Genomic DNA, 19724 nt, shown 5'->3' with positions numbered 1-19724 from the left:
GGAAGTTTTACAAAGTTTATGTTTTCTCATATGGTTCATATGATGTTTGGATGGCTCTTGCAGGTTTGGTTTGCCTTCCTGCATCCCTTCCCGCACCCCCACTTTGCTGAGTGGCAACACAATTTTCAGGAATGTTAAGGCTTGAACTTTGACACTTGCCTGACTTCCTCACTGCATTATTTTTTGAATAAAGGAGACCCTCCAATGTGTTAGTGAAGCCACTGATGTCACGCAGATGGAGTCCAAAGAGAAATGAAATCCTAGTAACACTTTATTGAGCAAAACTAAAAAAAAAAGTGTATAATTTGAGGAGAAAGAAACAGAGGAGTTTTTTCTTACTTACTCCGGGCTATGTACAGAGCAGGAAGACATTAAACTAAAACATACAGAGGAAAACTGCCTTAGAACTGCACAGCCAATCAGAGCATGTGCTACCTCACTAAAGATCATGGCACTCTAACTGGTTGCTAAGCAACACACACACACAACACACACACACACACAGTTGACTAACATCGAGAACAGAATTAACCCGTAAGCAGAATGATCTCTGTGCATTGTGTTTCATTTCAACACAATTATCATATTTTTTCCTATTGACTCTGAAGTGTCTGGATCTAATAGATTTCCTGTCTGCCACCAAAGTATATTTCATCTCTCCATTAAATTCTGCCGCTTAAAAGTTTCAAGAATTACAACTGTGAATGCTGCCATCCCTCACATTTTCAATCTAAGCTGTTGTCAATCTGCACATACGGTGCCACCAAGAATGACATACTAGCCATGGTTACAGATTCTTCCAAGAATAATGGCTACAATTTAAATGGCACTTGAGTATCCTGTGCACATTACATACCTGATCACCCCAGTCATTACAACAAACAGGCAATGTAAGGCCAGTGCGGGTTTTTTCCTGGGGGTACTCAAGGCTATGCAGTACCGACACCTATTTTTTCTAGAAGAAAAGCACTAGTAGAGCAATATCATTATTATCCCAATATCATAGATAAGAGGGCTAAGAGAAAATGTCTTGCCTAAGGTTATCCAGAGAGCTACATCACATAGGGAAGCTCTGAACCAGAAATTTCCTGGTTCACATCTCAGCCTCCCAACCAATTTGCTGTACTAGTCAACAGCACTCTTTGAAGTACCTTATAGTTATATCAATGAAGATAACCTTTAAAAGAATTATGTAAAGCATCATTTTCAGTAACTACTCCATCCAGTGATTTTCGGCAAGTTAGGAAGAACACTTATTAAGCAATCTTTTAATGGAAGCGTTTGGTGTGTTCTTTGATATGCCTCTTATTTATTTAAACTTTATCCAGTCCATCTTTTTTAAAATCTCAGAGCAGAATGCAATAATAAGAACAATAAGAAATACCGTTCTTTTTAAAAACAGCATTAAAATATACTAAAAAATAATAATCAAGATATAAAAGTAAACATGTATATCTTAGGTGTTAATTAGTCAAGCTATTTTTTGATATGACCAACATTGCCCTTGTCAACTGTCAAAATAACCATTTCCCTTTTAAATAGTTATACGTGTCTGCTGTTTTTGAATTTCCTTTCCTTCTGATCTTACTCTTACTTTGCTCCCTTGCCTACCAATTTAGGATTACATTCTAGGCATCTGATGAAAACCTCTGTGCTCTGCAAAATCTTGTTGTTGTTTAGTCGTTTGGTCGTGTCTGACTCTTTGTGACCCCATGGACCAGAGCACACCAGGCACTCCTGTCTTCCACTGCTGCCTGCAGTTTGGTCAAACTCATGTTTGTAGTTTCGAGAACACTGTCCAACCATCTCATCCTCTGTCGTCCCCTTCTCCTTGTGCCCTCCATCTTTCCCAATACCAGGGTCTTTTCCAGGAAGTCTTTTGTTTTCATGAGGTACCCAAAGTATTGGAGTCTCAGCTTGAGGATCTGTCCTTCCAGTGAGTACTCTGGACTGATTTCCTTCAGAATGGAGAGGTTTGATCTTATTTTAGTCCATGGGACTCTCAAGAGTCTCCTCCAGCACCATAATCTTACACTGCAAAATCTTACACTGTTGAGAGCAGTTCACAACAGTATGAACTGTTTAAACAATAATAAATACATTAAGTGCAATTCGAAATCTACTTTAAAATTTGTATAGTAAAGATGTTTTTAAAACATAGTAAACATTTTATAACCAATGCCAGCACATTTACTGCACAAAAATATTTCCCCCTTGCTTTCCTAATAAGTTACAATGCTTGCAAAAAGTCTGTAAATCTGTATATTGGCAAGCAATTCTACAGTTTTGAGGCCGATATCAAAGTTTGTAAAGTTCATTTTTAAAAGGAATTTGTTCTACTTCAAGTATAACATGTCTTAAAATGAACTAGTTTCAGTTCAACCCTTTACAAAATGAACTGGTTCATGGCTAGTTCACAGTTCAATTCAAAATAAAAAAAATTCCTTCCAGTAGCACCTTAAAGACCAACTAAGTTAGTTCTTGGTATGAGCTTTCGTGTGCATGCACACTTCTTCAGATACACTGAAACAGAAGTTGCCAGATCCTTCTATATAGTGAGAAGGTGGGGAGGGGTATTACTCAGAAAGGTGGTGGGAATGGGAGATTGGCAGGTAGCTGAGATGAGCCTGTTGACGACTCTTAACGACTGCAATATGTCTTACAGGAAAAGGCAAGGGGTGAGAAGGTGAAAAATGGCTTAGTCACGTATAATGAGATAAGAATCCAATGTCTCTGTTCAGACCAGGTCTCTCCATGGTTTTAAGTTTGGTAATGAGTTGCAATTCAGCAGCTTCTCTTTCCAGTCTATTTCTGAAATTCCTTTGTAGTAAAACAAAGGAATTATTTTGACTATAGCAGACCAACACGGCTACCTATCTGTAACTAGTTCAATTCAAGTTTATCCAAAGATCCTCAGCAAAAATATTTTCATTCTGAATGTTATAAGCTGCTGTGCTGAAGTATGAAATATACCTGGGTGTTGGGAACCTTTGGCTCTCCAGGTGTTGCTGAACTACAACTCCCATCAGCCATAGCAAGCATGGCCAGTGACCAGGGATTATCAGAGTTGTAGTTCAGCAACATCTGGAGGGCTACAGGTTCCCCACACCTGTGATATACTTAAGAAGGCTTTTCTAGGGGTTGGACTATATCACCTTTGTAGTCCCTTCTATGCAACTCTGTGTCTTTGTCTTCTATGACAAAGCTAAGAAGACATCAAAACACACATATAACAGAATGTGAATTGTTTGATTTCTTTCCCCCAACAATTGTTATATTTAAGCTTAAAGGCCCAAATGAGTAAGGACAACATGTAAGAGAATAAAGTTGAAGGTTAACTAGAAATCATTCAAATATCTGTCCCAAAATCAATTCACCTTCAGTTCACTCAACAACTATGAGAACCACTTTCAGGAGCAGCTCAGAGATTTTTGGACGAATTTTATGAACTTTGTTAAACTAGCTTATTCCAAGCACTGACAGCTGCAGGTAATTAATTTCCTGTAGCAGTAAGGTGCTTTTGAGAGCCTTTTGGTTCTAGAAAGTAAGATACAAGTATTATGAAAAAAATAAAAAGGAACAATTCTGCATAAAATGCATGTACCACTTTTAAGGGCACAGAAAGGTGACTTTACGTTTACCATCAGCACTGTGATTAATGTAGCTATTGCCATATGGTTCTGCCCCCTCAAAAAGTTGCTTAATTAAAAATATTATGGATCACTTCTCAAACAAAAAGTTTCACAAAGTGGTTCTCAACAAAAATTTTATTGTGCCCACTTGCCAATTACTCTCCCCCACAATGACAGAAATATCCAAAGCCTAGAAGAATATTTGGAAACTGTGGGTGGTTGAAATGTTAGAATAAAGAGGAAAGGCTAGGAATGATCCCTGTGGGAAGTAGCTGTCCCATAGAGTGACCAGGTGTCCTCATTGTTACCAGTTAGACTGCTGTTTCCAAGGGATGCCTGGGCTTTCTGCATGTCCAGTACTGGACATACAGGATGAGACAAGGTCTGCAGTGGGTGATCTTCCTTGTATTTTTACTAAAGGCAAGCCAGAAGCTCAACTTGCTGTAGGATGCTGGTGCCACACTAATTGAAACCTCAGTGCCATCCTCCTGGGAAGGGAAATTATGTCATGTTCATTTCCTTTCCAGAGACAGCATTTTAAAAAATGGCTGCCTGGGGAATGACAACTCTTGTCCCTGGGATGAAATTATAGTCAAAGGAAAGAATAGGATTAAAATCTCAGCTGCTGACTTGCCTTTAGGAAAGAAAACATGAACCTTCACATCAGGTTCTGACACCTGGTAAGTCCAGACTACAACTCCCATCATCCTTGACTGTTAGCCATGGTATCTGGGACTGATGGGAGTTCAAAAACTTCCAGAGGGCTACAGAAACCCCATCCTTAACATAAAGGAAGCCACTGAGGAGAACATTTTAAAGCAGTCTCTGTATGGCTACCATTTTGTATGCAGCGGCCTTGAGGAGGTAAGCCTGGAATCCTAAACCCACTTACTAAGCCACACTAAATTCAATAGGACTTACTACTGTACTAAGAAGACATGGTTAAGTTTGCACTGCAAGTTGTGAAGTGGGACACAGATTTCATGAGAGGATGTTTTCAAAAGCATTTGCCCTGCCTAAACCCACCATCTCAGATAGTTGAAACTGACTCTTATTTGCTTGGGGATTAGAAGATTATTATTTTTCCTTGTTGAAAACATCACTGCAGGCCACTGCTCTTGAACAATTCCCAGTGCTACAAAAAATGATCCAAAACATTTCTCTTCCCTGAAGACTAATTAAAAGAAGCGTATTGTTTTGACAACTGCTTTGCCAGTCAGAAACTTAAATCCTGAGTTTAGATTCAATATATTATACATGCAGATGCTCTTTGGCTTGCTAATATTCCTCAAATGTATGTCCCAAATGCTGTAATTTGATCCCAAGAAGGGAAGAAAATGGAGAAGAGCTAAATGTCTGGGGGGCTGCTTTGATGGGAAATACGGTGTAGTCATAAATAAAATAAACAGCTGTGGAATGTTTATTATTTTATTTATTTATTACTGTATCTGCATCCCACCTCCCTTTTACTTATTATTACATCTGTAAAAGGTAAAGGTAAAGGTACCCCTGCCCGTACGGGCCAGTCTTGACAGACTCTAGGGTTGTGCGCCCATCTCACTCAAGAGGCCGGGGGCCAGCGCTGTCCGGAGACACTTCCGGGTCACGTGGCCAGCGTGACATCGCTGCTCTGGCGAGCCAGAGCCGCACACGGAAACGCCGTTTACCTTCCCGCTAGTAAGCGGTCCCTATTTATCTACTTGCACCCGAGGGTGCTTTCGAACTGCTAGGTTGGCAGGCGCTGGGACCGAACAACGGGAGCGCACCCCGCCGCGGGGATTCGAACCGCCGACCTTTCGATCGGCAAGCCCTAGGCGCTGAGGCTTTTACCCACAGCGCCACCCGCGTCCCTATTTATTACATCTGTATCCCACCTCAAAACAGTAGGTTGAAAAAAAAGTGTGTCCCACCCAGCCCCATTATTAACCAACCCACCCTGAGTTCCAAAAATCTGACGTCCATTGTGAGAATGTAAAACTTTTTTAAGTACAAGTTTTCCAATATATCCAACTTTCAGAAAACAGTGGATTTTTAAAAGAAGCTATTTAACACCCAGCCCTGCTGATAACGTAGAAGCTAAGGTTACATTGGAGATGGTGGTGAATGAACAATTAAATTAAGTGACAGTCCTAAGGGGCAGAAAGGAAATGGGATGTTCTGTTGTGGTACACACCCACTGTGACATCACCATGGTGGGGCACCACCACAACAAGAAAGGTACTGTTTGCATGCACTTTCATTTGCACACACACAGCATACCCTGCAAGTATCCTGCAAAAAACAGGACCTCCCCCATTTTTTCCCATGTGAGAGCATGCCCCCCCAAAGTGCATCTTTTGGGCTCTGTGTTCTTGTGTGAGTCATGTGATTCACACAGGAGCATGGCCGGGAAGACAGGAGCATGGCCGGGAAGACACATCCTGGTTTGGGGACTCAACATGTTGAAGGGTATGCAGACTGGCATAAGTGGATTTATTTACTTTTAAAAACTTGTTTTGCATCAATGTTTCAGGAGCTCGTCCTACTCTCGAGTAGGACCCTGACAGAGAGACATGCCTGACTGGCATGTTCTCTCCCTCCTGGTCGATCGTTTGAGAGCTTCAAAAGCTTTCTTCTGCCCAAACATCACAGTGACTGATGCCAATGGACATCAGCACACTTGGGGATCCACAGAGTTTGCAGTTGCATGACAGACCTCAGCAACTCAGCATTTTGGCTAATCTACCTTATTTACATATAAACACACACGGAGCATTGCAACATGGCTCCCTCTCTCTCTAGCATCAGACAGCAATGATAAAGGACAAAGGACAATAGTCCCACTTCACGGAACACAGTAACACAAACATCCTGTCTCTGTCACTTCCCACTGTGGAGTCCAAACATACACCATCATGTGATAGACAACAAACCTATGACTGGAACCACAGAGCAGGAATCTTAACACAATGCTGGTTTGTGGGGGGAAACTCACTAACTTGTGGAAACAGGATATGTTTGGATTTGGGTTGATGCTGCATGCACAATATTTTAACAAGCAAACCTGGCATACAGAGCACACTGGATGCACACTAAACTGTAGTGTGTGCACAGACTCTCTGCCTGGGGAATTGGAAGGAGTTAATCTTGACAGCCAGGTTAGGTATTCAAGACTACCGCCACGTTTGCAAATTTTAACAAAGGCATTGAAGCTGTAATCCCGAATCAGTGGTGCTGCATATTGCATAACCCTATCACATTGTGAAACTGATATTGCTGGATGAATGGAAGTCATTTTCATGAAAACAACCATAATATGTGCCTGGCCCTTCCCTTTTTAGTGGCTTTCTGGCTGCCCTTAGAATAAATGAAATGCAGTGTACCTGTGCATAAGGGATAACTCCACCTGAGCTCCTCAACACAATGAAGCAAATTCCAATCCGGTTGCTCTTCTGTCTTCTTGAAAAAAGACAGTAACTTTCTTGTAAATCTCCCAAATTCTCCTCTAAGCCAAGGGTGGGGAACTTCCAGTTTGCAGACCGACCTGGTGTCACACCTAATGTGGGAAACTAAGTCACATAGCCAATCCTGACATAAAGCAGGGATGGCTTCAGCTGATGAGTGGGAAGTTCAATCCTGCTGGACTGGCTATATTGCTTAGATCCCTGTGGGGAACTCAAACACTCATCCTTGTCTTGCAGAAAGCTCTGAAAAAGACCCTTGCACTGTGGTTCCTAAGTGCTTGGCATCAGACATCATAATGACACCAGGTGATTGACTGATGAGTTGTCCTACCCACCTATCAAAATTGGTCTGCAGGGGTAGGACAGAAAAGCCCCAAAAGTTCCCACCTCTGCTTTAAGCCTTCCATGACCCCATGTTGATCCCAATTATTGGAGGGGGGGCTCAATTTCAGAGTCTGCACTAGCGCTCCTCATTATTCATAGCATCAGTTTGCTCCTCTGTTTTCTATTACTAATCTCCATGCAGTTCCTACACAACAGCCGTCACCCACCTGGCACCTTCTGTGCTGGCAAGGTTTGATGGCAGTTGCTGTCCAAAATATCTGGAAGGTGCCATGTTCATGAAAGCAGCTGTCCACACACTCTCCTCCCTCTTGGGAGGACTGTCAGGAGCACTGTTGGGTTTTGTATTAAGAGGGAGAAAAGATGGACTTGGTACCATTGCATTCATGCACATTTATATGCATCTTACTGAACAAGAGATGATGTCCTTGAGATGAAAGCTCTAGGATTGTACAGAGACAGAAAGCATCTGTTTCTCCCTCCCTCCTCCCCTTCTTGAAGTAATTAGAAGGGCAAAGGCAAAAGCAGAGACACTGGGAGAGTTCTGTCTAATGGTGGAAAGCTTTGTACCTCTTTAATGATGTATTAACTCCCACGTGCAAACACACGGGGCGAAACAAATGAGGAAGTGCGGATCAGAGACTGGACTGCATTTTTGCGTTATTGCAAGTACCAGATTGTGTGGGGAAACCAAAGGTTTCAACCAACCCTAAAGCAAACCTGATGTTCATGGGTGCTGCATTCAATAATGGGAAATGAAGAAGCCAGGACAATGCATAAGAAATAAAATTGCATTTCTGGTTCACCCTGTATTTATTTCTAATTATGGCAATGAAATGACAGTATGGTAAAAGCCATATGTGACCTTAGGTCTATAGGAAACCTAGATCCAAGATCCAGATTCACACATCCAGCACTACAAAGGTTCAACTGAAGGCATCTTCCAAAATAAAATATCTGGTACTAATATTACAAATTATGTGAAAGCGGAACACATTGCGCAAGCTTTCTTGTATCAATGGCAGGATGTGAGGAACAAACAGGAAGCAGTCAAAACCAATTAAGGGAAACCTCTGATCTGGAAATGTCTGCAGGTGAAATGCACATTTTGCATCCAGTTATTTGACTGATCCAAAGCCCACTTATTAAGTCAATGACAATAAGCTTTTTGCTAATGCAGGGAGGTAGCTTGCATCAGAGAATGGGAAAGATATATATCAAAGCAGCTTTTGGTAGTGGGTTCAGAGGAGTTTGAAACAGGAATTTATGTAGTTTTTATTTAATAAATTTATTGGCTGCTGTGCAAAATACAATATTTTCCAATAGTGGATTACAGTTTTAAAACAATTTAAAATATAAAATAGCAAAATAGCATTACAAGCCATCCCAGTGTGCCCTGGTGTGCACGAGATTGCAAGGTTCTTGGCCACAAACCTAGGAACAATGGAGGCTGGTGCGCAGCAGCAGCAGCACCCCATACTGTGCCAGCTTATCCTTACAATAGCAGCAGCAGCATAGTTTTTGCTCTGCAGCCTATCTTGGTCTCCAGGGTACATACAAATGTGGTTCTTTCGCCACTTCTTGGTACCCTGGTGGGAGGGGGGTATTGCTTTGTTGTTTTCATTTTAACTATTTATTTGTGTATTTACCTTGTATTTTTATCTTGTGAGCTGCCCTGAGATCTTATGAGGAAGGATGGTATATAAATCTAATACCATCTCTCCTAATTCTGCTGTTCCTAAAAAAAAATTAGCCCCCTTTATTCCTTTTCATTCTAATACCCAGTTCTTTTGATGCTTTGAAGTACTAATGATTAATCCCCCCAGGCTCACCTAACAACCACTTGTTGATTGACTAAGATTAAAGGCTGGTGCACACTTAGGACATTTACCTAGGTTAATTACTTTTTTGCATGCTAATTGCTGATGCTCAGAAGTAGGTCCACACACTTATTCCCGTACACATGGATCTTGGTTACATTCTTCAGACTCTGAACATACAAACGCTAATTAAACGCCTCAAACTCATTATGTTACTCCCTTCTAATGCACTTTGAGACTGTCTTATAACATATCCCAGTTGTAACATACATTTCTAATTAAATCCTAAAATTTGCTAAACCTAAAGATTTAGCACCATAGATCTATTGCAATACATTCATAATCATACCAGAGCAATGAAATATTAAAAACTCTTCTATATGATTTTCCTTCCAGTATATCGCACAGCCATACTAGCACACTGCTAAAAGCAGAGGCTATTGAACCCCCTGACAAAAAAGCAATATTAAAACGGCAGGGCCATAGATGAGTGGGAGAGCATCTGCTTTTCATGCAAAAGGTCCAAGGTTCAATCTGTAGCATCTCTACGTAGGACTGGGGGAAGATCTCTGCCTGAAACTATGGAGAGCCTCAGCCAGTCATAGTAAACAATACTGATTTGCAGGAGTAGCTCATTCTGGTTTGATGCCTAAGGGGAAACAGGAAGATGCTGCCCTGCCAAAGTCTCACCGGAGTCACACGGCTGCAGCTTCTGGGTTCTGGCGAGATCTCGCAAGAGGTCCGCAAGATCTCGCCGGAACCCGGAAGCCACCACTGCTTGTCCTTGCTTTTCTGGTGGCAGTGGCAGCAGTAGGGGAGCAGGTGGGGCACCCTGCTGCTATGAGAGAAGTGAGGAGAAGCTGTAGCAGCAGCAAAATACTGCATGAGCTATGCAAGATCTTGCGATAGTTCCACAAGATCTTGCTGGAATCTGCCACTGCCACTTCTCCTTGCTTCTCCTGGGGGCAGGGCAGGAGGGGTGCAGCCCCTTAGGATTCCACTGTCTGAGGCAGCTGTTTCAGTTGGCCTCATGGGTGGGCCGGCCATGCTGAACTAGATCAATAGTCTGAAATTGATATAAAAGCAATGCTATCTGGAAAAAGAAGAGTTAAAGTTACAGAGTTGATTTCTAGGGAGGAGAGAGACATACCACAAGAAACAAATGTCTTGTGCTATCTATACAGGCCACAACTAACCCAGCTGCCTTTGGAAGAGCTCCACAATAGGCCATTTATAATGGGGAAAATTGTGCAGTTGTTCCACTATCTTAAAAAAACAACAAAAGTTGGAATGTCTGTGGTCTGGGGTGGGTGGGGAGGAAGCTAAACATGTGGGGATGTTTTGCTCACATCACACAGATGTCTTCCGAAAGTAAGTGAACAAAGTGTGAGTTTTCCACTCAGCAGAAACAGCCTTCATACCCTATGTTAGGTTGAAAAGCAATTTCAGAATGAAGCTCTCCCCTCTTGGGTTTCAGTTGTTATTTTAAGGCATTCGGCAGTGCTTTCTAGGATGTTAGAATTTTTGGGCTGGATTGGTGCAAAGGGTTCCAATTAAAGATGATTTAGAAGCTATATGTAATCATTAGAAATATTATTTTTATTGTCCATAGGATGACTTCTTAACTCTAACTGCCCTATTATACAACAAGGATTTGTTCTTTGTAAATAATTAGATATCTCGACATTTTAGGTACTTTTCTATGGATGCTATTGGGCATCAGATAAGAAACTGCTAGATAAACCCTGACTCTTAAATCTAGGATCTGAACAAAATAAGTCTTGGCTGCCCCACTACGAGTGCGTTTTTTTTTTAAAGCCACAACAGGGGATTTTAAACATTTAAATGATTTGGGGTACTTGACCATTGTAAGTTGTGACAGCTTGCATTTCCAAAAATAAATGGGCATTTCTGGAAAGCCATCAAAACATAAAAAGTTCCCCAAATCATTTACATTTACAAAAATCCAGTTTTACACATGGGGTGTCTTGTTTGCTTTTGCAACGACCATTGGCTAAAACCAATGCAACTTTGACTTTGCCCCCCTGCACTGGGCTGTGAGCCTCCAGACTTCAACCCTAAAGTACACGCTCAAACTCTGCCACCACTTGTCCTATATCAGGTTGGATGTAGTTGGGCTTGCACAAAGAGTACATGAGAAGTTGTCACATGAAACTTTGGTCTATGAAGAGCTTCACCTGTGGATCAAAGGCACAGTTCAAAAGTTGCCTCTAATTTCTCCAGGCTTCGCTTATTCTGTTTCATGATGGAAACAAAATCTAAAGAAAGCTGCAGATTTCAGCTAGGAATTGAGGGGGCAACTTAACCATATGATCTTTAGCTGTTAATTTAAAGCTGGACTCTGCGTCTATTACCCTCTCCTTATTTCAGCTTGACCCATTCCTCACTTCCTCCTGATTCCCTAGTGGAATTTATGGTTTAACCACAAAACTTTAAATGACCTAGTGTTTCAGATAGTACTGCTTCCTTTCTTACTCTTAGCCAGAAAAGATAATAGTGATTTTCTTTGAAGGCCAGCAATTCACTCAGCCAGACTTTTCCTTAATTATGGTATATGATGCACATTCCCACTCTCAAATACAATGTTTCTTCACAGCCTTGCACCTTATGCAGTCACCTCCTCATGTGAAAACAGTGGCTGTAAACAAACTAGCCATGCATGTTGGCAGCAGTGTTTCAGATAGTGTTCTTAGGTTTCCTCCCCTGAAGCTGCAATAAGAAATTAAAAACATGACCTGTACTATTGTGCCCCTAGTGGAGAGGAGGATTCAATGCATAAGGGGGGAACCTAGTAGACAAGCCATCACTCTGAATGACTGTTTACAGCAGGCTTCCTCAAACTCGGCCCTCCAGATGTTTTGAGACTACAATTCCCATCATCCCTGACCACTGGTCCTGCTAGCTAAGGATCATGGGAGTTGTAGGCCAAAAACATATGGAGGGCAGAGTTTGAGGAAGCCTGGTTTACAGGATTTTAGTATAGGACAGGGGTCTGCAACCCGCGGCTCCGGAGCCGCATGTGGCTCTTTTACACCTTTGCCGCGGCTCCGGGGCGGATACTAGCGAGGGGAGGAGGCGCATTGTGTGCCCTGACACTCCCCACTGTGGCGGGCGCTGTACTGGCTGTGACGTCGCATGGGGGCGGTGCATGAGTTAGTCACGCACCATCCCGACATCACCTTCCCGCCCGCTGTCAGATCGCGGCTCCGGAGATATATTTGTTTTAAATGTTGCAATGGTTTTGTGGATCCCAGTTGTTGTTTTTCTTTGGAAACGGGTCCAAGTGGCTCTTTTTGTCATAAAGGTTGCAGACCCCTGGTATAGGATTTAGTATATGATAGTATATGCAGAAGGTCCCAGGTCCTATCTGCAGCATCTCCAGGAAGGTCTGGGAGAGACCCCAGTCTGAAATCATGGAAATCTGCCCCCAATCAGTGTAGCCAATACTGAGCTATGTGGACCAGCAGTCTGACTCAGTATAAGGCAGCTTTCTGTGTTCCTTCCTAAATGTTTGAAAACTGGATGAGAAAATATGTAGAAAGATTATGGGGGAAGACTTAAATCATTAACTTTATGGTGTCTTTAAATTCTTACGGATTTTTGAATGTTCAAATATTTAGAATTTTCAAGGCACTGATATTTCCCAGCTACAGTTGTAGAATAAGCATTTAATCTTTACCAGCTGCAGTTTGGCATCTACTGTGTCCATAAAAACCAGTGTAAACTACGTTAATCATAGGCAATAAAGGGAAATTGCCATAGATTATGAAATATTTCTGAAGTTGACCTCAGTGTTGAACTAGCGTGACTCTTACAGTGACACAATATTACCATCAAAATCCTTTATTATCTTTCTCTTTCTCTTTCCCTTTCCTGTTAGATAAGTGTCATTATAACTTCATTTTTATGTTGGGTGCTGTAAAGCGGTGGTTCCCAACTGTTTTTTATATGGTGAATGACGGCACTTTTTTTTCACTCGGAGTGTGCTGGAGCATAGTTCCGAATAACAACTCTTAGCCCTGAGTCTTGGTACGAACCAATTCCCAAAACAAGAACCCTTCTCCTCTTCCTTCCCCCTCTCACACACACCCAACCCTGACATGGCCATGCCATTGCTCCTCCCCATGCTGGGCAAAGCAATGGATACACATGTTTCCTTTGTGCAAAAGATTAGTTGTACATCTTTCTTTTTTCCATCTAGGCATGATAGAGGCATTTTTAGAGTTCAAGGCTACATTCAAGCCAGGCAAAGGCACTTAAGGAGAGTACGAAGCAGAACCAATGAGGGATATGGCCTGGGGAGTGCAGGAGTAGTAGTGGCCTCTTGAGAGTCCAAAGAGGCAAACACAGTTGCTTGGAGGGCCACATTTTGTCTCCGGGCTTCAATTCCTCACCCCTGATCTAAGCACATAGAAGGACTAAGCAGAACGCTCCATCTGTGCAAAATTAACCACCAATACCTGCAATTATCTCATCCCCTTCTGCAACAACTGCCCATTCAAGAGCAAAGGAGCAGCCCTCTATTGCTGCTGAAAGGATCATTGAGGACAGAGGCATTAACAGCCATTAAATGTTCATGGCTTGTAGTTGATCATAATGATCTACATGTGATTTGCATGCTTTCTCTTACACAGAAGTACTATTGATGTAGGGAAAACATCATATTAGAAATGGTTGAAGTTCCATAGTTCTTGTGGTGTGGTGTGTGTCCTCAGTGCCCCAGTTTATTCTCTCCCACTTACATAGTCTCCCTCCCTGCAGTTAGCAACCATGCTTTGTTTTGTTAATCCATCAGAGCTTGCAATGATGATGGTTTGCTATATTTATATCCCAACTTTTCCTCCAAGGACCTTGAGATAAAGCTCATCCACACTTTTGTCTCATGATTTCTTCTGCTTCTCCAATATTTTCTAGGCATGGGTTGAAGAGGTTTTTCTTTTGTCCCACTACTTTCCCTTGGAAAACCCACTGTTTACTGCTGAATCAGAACAAACATCAATCTGCAGATGGGGGAAGGGTGTCTTCAGCATAATTTTTAGTACTTTGGGTGGGAATGAGGAACAGGGGCTTTTTTGTGGTGATGCCAAGGCAATGAAACACTCTGCATAACAAAGGAAACTTGGTTGACTGTACTATTGCTCACCAAAGATCCATATTTTCCAGCAGCCATTGTCCTGTGTGGGTTTTTACTAGAGATTTCTCATTGTTACTGTTTTCCCCAATAGCGTTTGACTTGTTGATTTTAATACATTGGTTTCTTTTGATGTATGATAGCAATATCTTGTTTCTCTATGGCTGTATTTGCATGTCATGGTAAGCTATGATTAATGGCTTATGAAACGGCAGATAATGACCTGCTTGTGGATAACTCCTTGCAGATTATTCCCATTCTCTTTTTTTAAAAATAATATTTATTAATTTTTCAACAGATTAAACACAACACTACAGAAAACAAAAAAAACCAATACAACAATACAATACAATACAAAAACACTACAAAACACTAACACATACAACTAACAAAACAAAACAAAAACCATTTAAAACACAATCCAATTTCAATATCTTATCTTTCATTCACTTATTTCCACGACCTCCTCATACCTCCCTTTTTGTATTCCACTTCTATTAATTGTTTCAGCAATTCCTTTCCATCTTCCTCTGTTTTCTATCCTATAATTAGCTTAACACATTCTAACCTTATTTTCCCCTTTAATGCTCTATTAATCTATCTATACTTAATTCCTTATAACATTTCTACTAAAGCCATATAATTTCATTCCAACATTTTTCTAACATTCATTAATTTTACAGTATTTCTGTAGATAGTCTTTAAACTTTTTCCAGTCTTCTTCCACCGATTCTTCTCCCTGGTCTCGGATTCTGCCAGTCATTTCTGCCAGTTCCATATAGTCCATCAACTTCATCTGCCATTCTTCCTGGGTGGGTAAATCTTGTGTCTTCCAATACTTCGCAATGAGTATTCTTGCTGCTGTTATTGCATACATAAAAAAAGTTCTATCCTTCTTTGGCACCAATAGGCCGACCATGCCCAGGAGAAAGGCCTCTGGTTTCTTCAGAAAGGTATATTTAAATATCTTTTTCATTTCATTATAAATCATCTCCCAGAATGTCTTAATCCTTGGGCATGTCCACCAAAGGTGAAAGAATGTACCTTCAGTCTCATTACATTTCCAACATTTATTGTCGGGCAAATGGTAAATTTTTGCAAGCTTGACTGGTGTCATGTACCACCTATAAATCATTTTCATTAAATTTTCTCTTAGATTATTCCCATTCTCAAGTGGGAGCAACAAACCATGATCCTTGCTTAATGTTCTGTTTGCACTGGGGATCATGATTTGTTTCACCCCAGACAAACCACAATCTGAAGCCAAGCTTTGTTCTTGGCTTATCAAACATGGTCTGTTTTGGCAAAACAAACTATGATCCCCAGTTTGGATGCAATGCTAAATCAAGGATTGTTGCTCCAGCTCGCTGGTGGGAAACCATGAAGCAAGAATTATCCATGTGTTCACAGTAAACCATTGCTAACTGCAAGAAGTCTACATATGTTTGCCACCTGGGATATAAAATATTGTGAGTAAAGTATCAGAAAAGCTGCAGCTCAGTCGAAGGATCACAGGCTCTGCATGCAAAGTTCCTAGGTTCAATTCCTGGCACCTTCAGGTAGGGCCCTTGTTTGGAATTATGGAAAACCAATGCGGGTCACTGTAGCTAATACCAAGTAGTGCAAACATGTTGTGGTATGAGGCAGCTTCCTATGATCCTAAATAAGCAATATGCTACTCATGTAGGAGTATTGTCTTTTCACAAAAATGTCCCCATCAAGTAAAAGACAAGTACGGATGGAGGTGTCAACCTGAGAACATGCCTCCACTTCTAAAAAGTGGATGCAATCCCCAGAGATGTTCACCCGGTACCTACCTTGATGTCATTTCAGCGCCTGACCACAACCATTTCCCCAAGCTTTGGACTATCCTATTTTTAGTGGAGGAAGCTAGTGAATTAGTTTTGCTGTGCTTTCAGATAAGGCCTGCTGTTTTATCTGCTGTCGTTGCACTTGACATTTTGCTGGTGTGTTTTATGTTCATTTCACCCTGGAAACACTGTGTGTTGGAAGGTGTGGGGTTGTAAATTCAGGAAATGCAATGACTGAAAAGGACTGAAGTGGCAAAGGACGCTGCATCTCTCCTTGAGAGAACCCATGCTTTCCTTGCAAGTAGTCTTGGTATTTCCAATTAAAATAAGCTCAGGAAGCAAGGCTGGGGGAAAGACATCTGCTTTTGACTCTAAAAAGATCAATACTAGGCTAGGTGGACCAATGGTCTGTCGGCTTGTTCAAATGTTGCACTGAACACAACTGCAAGCTGTCTATACACATGGATGAGTGTTTGTGTGAAAGGAGGTCCAGCTCAACTAATTTGTACACAGATTGTACACAACTTGAATATAATATGTAAGCATCCCTAGGAACATGTGAAGCTGCCTTATATGGAGTCAGACCATAGGTTCAGTTTAGCTCTGTATCGCCTAATCTGCACTTCCAGGGTTCCAGACAGATCTTTGCAAGACTTACCTGGAGCTGCTGGAGAGTGAATCCAGGACCCTTTGCATGCACCGCAGGTGCTTTTCCAATGAGCACCACCTCCAAGCTTCAAACACTCTGCTGTTGAGCCTCTTGGCCCGCTACTCTTTTCACCACCTGCTCTGGGGCAAAACTAAATCCCTGCTTCCTACTGCAGGTGGTGGAAGAGTGTTTTTTAAAGAGATACTTTAGCAGAGCTGCATTCTTGGCCATGACTTTCAGCTTGGCACCTGGGGACTCTAATTGCAAATTCCCAAACCAAATTTGGGTGTGTTGGAAATAGCCCCAAAGTATAATCATATGGACTGGAAAGGGCTTCATAAGCTACATGTGACTCCCCCCCCCCCCTTAGTCAACAAGGAGCGTGACAGAGTCTCAGTAACTGTGTCAACAGCCATACGTGATAGAAGCCATCTCCACACATGGGGTCTGTAACAGCCGGTGGCATTTAGGATGTGTGCCGAAAACTGGCATGGTCTGTGCCTTGAGCCTCTTGGTACATTGTGTGCACAACGGCATCGCAGCGCAAGTGACCTCACAGGGCTCAGCTGGGCCCAGAAGCTAAGGAGACATGTAGTCATGGCTATGATGACAGGAGGGCCATTCAGCATCTTAAGAGACAATAAAGGATCCGTGTGCCCACTTTTTCCACCACCACCACCCCTTCTCCTCTCCTCCTCCCCCTGCCCTCAAAAGCTGAAGCCCAGGCCAGAGTCCCACATCATGCAGATGAATAGCAGGTCTGTTCCAGCAGCTGTGCTTTCCCTCCCACCCAGCAAAGGCACTGGGAGACTCCAGAAAGCTGCAGAGACTTGGTCTCTTGTCCGGGCTGAGAGGATTGAAAAGAAAACCTGGGAAGAAAAAAAGAAAAAAAGAGATGGGATCGGAAGGAGAAATGATCAACCTTCATGTGAGTCCATTTTGGGCATATCAAGGAGGGGTTGGGGGCTGGTGAGTGAGGCCTAATGCTTGTCAGTCACTTCTTTGTCTCTTTTTTATTTCACCCTCTGCCTTTCTTTGAAGTCTCTTTCTGGATATATCTCCTCTCACCTCCTTCATGCTCTCTGTCACTTTCTGGGCTGTTCACAGGAGCCAGATCCCAACAGGGCCCATCAAAGGACTGATAAGCTTTTCTGATAAGGAGGAGAGTCCCAGACAAGGAGAGCTGCTTAGAAAGAGCTTTTCTTGAGAGAGGCAAGTGTGCCTGTTTGACAAGCTGGGGAAAGTTATTCCATCTCTCTCTGTCCTTCCTCACAGAGCCCTTCTGTGCTTGATTAGAAAACGTTCCCAACCCGAGGCATGAGGGGAAAAAGAAATAAACACTGCAACACCGAAGCGAGACAGCCCTGGACCCAAATTCCTACCTGGGTTCCTAGAGAAACAAAACCTCTTGATCCAGCCCTCTCAGGCTCCTCTTTTTCTGCTCCTCAGAGTTTGTTTGCTGAGGAGAGGCGCTTCCTAGAACTCGGGTGTCTCTTGAAAGAGCTGCTTATTGCAGATGGATTGCATTTTATTTAAAATAAACCCCGCCAAAGCAAAGGAGAGAGTTGAGTTTTAAGAGTTTTTAAAGTTTAAAGTTGACCACATAGCAAGACTTAACAGATGTTGAGGTATTTTATATCTTGTTTATTTATTTGCCATAGTTATAACCCACTCTTCCTTGTTAATGCAATCCCAGAACGAGAAAGGACACTAAGGCAGCACAAGGAAATAATATTTTGTTTTAGTGCAACTTAATGTAAAAAGAGACAGGGATAAATAATCTGACCAAACCCAAAGAGTACTCATTAATGGTTCCTCATCATCCTGGAAAAACGTGGCCAGTTTTTCAGGGCCCATCGTTCAAAATCTTTGTAAACAACTTGGATGAAGGGGTTGAGGGGGTGCACATCAAATTTGCAGATGATTCCAAACTGGGAGGGGTAGCTAAGGCTGCAGAAGACAGAATCAGATTTCAACATGACTTTAACGAGCTGGGCCCAAGATAACAAAGATAGAAATCTAAAGTTCTGCACTTAAGCAGGAAGAACAAGATGCACAAATATAGGATGGGGGACACCTGGCTTACTAGCAGTACATGTGAAAAGGATCTAGTGGTCTTGGTGGACTGCAAGTTGAACATGAGTCAACTATGTGACGCAGCAGCAAAAATAGCTAATGCTCTTCTAGGTTGTATCAACGGAAGTCTAGTGTCCAGTTCAAGGGACGTAATAGTACCACTCTATTCTGCCTTGGTTTGACCACATCTGGAATACTGTGTCCAATTCTGGGCACCACAATTTAAGAAGGATGTTGACAAGCTAGAACGTGTTCAGAGGAGGGTAACCAAGATGACAAAGGGTCTGGAAACCAAGCCTTATGAGGAATGGTTGAATGAGCTAGAGCCAGCAAATCATTGAAGCCCCTATCAGAACATCTAAATCAGAGATTGCCAACATGGTGCCCTCCAGATGTTTTGGACTACAACTCCCATCATCGCTCAGCGTTACCAATTATGAGGGACTATTGGAGTCTACATCTGGAGGGAACTGTGTTGGTTACCCCTGATCTACTAAGGCATTTTGTTGGTCACTGTGGGAAATAGGATGCTAGACTAGATAAGCCTTTAATTTAATCCAGTATGGTTTTTATGTTCACCCCTCTTGCCTCCTTCGAAGCCCACCTTTTCTTGTGAAGTCCTTTATTAATTTCCCTGTCCTAGTCTTTCTAGCCATGCATACTGATAACATTGTTTCAGCAACCTCCTATAATTGGCAGTGCATGAAAATATCTGACTTGCTAGCATGCCAAAAGATGGGAACTTTCAAAATATTTGTTGTGGATTCCTAAAACTGTTTGTATTATAGCATTCTAGTAC

At 42.1% G+C, this 19724-nt stretch overlaps 1 protein-coding gene across 1 annotated transcript in view; it reads left to right on the top strand.

The window, feature by feature from the left end:
- Nucleotides 1-19724, top strand: part of NINJ2 (ninjurin 2) — an 85649-nt gene that overhangs the window by 23947 nt on the left and 41978 nt on the right. The window contains exon 3 of the mRNA XM_082240659.1: nt 17644-17777. Within this exon, the coding sequence (XP_082096785.1) occupies nt 17644-17777 (134 nt within the window). The remainder of the gene's footprint in view (nt 1-17643; nt 17778-19724) is intronic.

The sequence above is a fragment of the Podarcis vaucheri genome (genome assembly GCF_965113315.1).
Source record: "Podarcis vaucheri genome assembly, chromosome: 10".
Taxonomy (NCBI): domain Eukaryota; kingdom Metazoa; phylum Chordata; class Lepidosauria; order Squamata; family Lacertidae; genus Podarcis; species Podarcis vaucheri.
The sequence above is the reverse complement of the archived record's forward strand: the minus strand, read 5'-3'. Positions and strand labels throughout refer to the sequence as shown.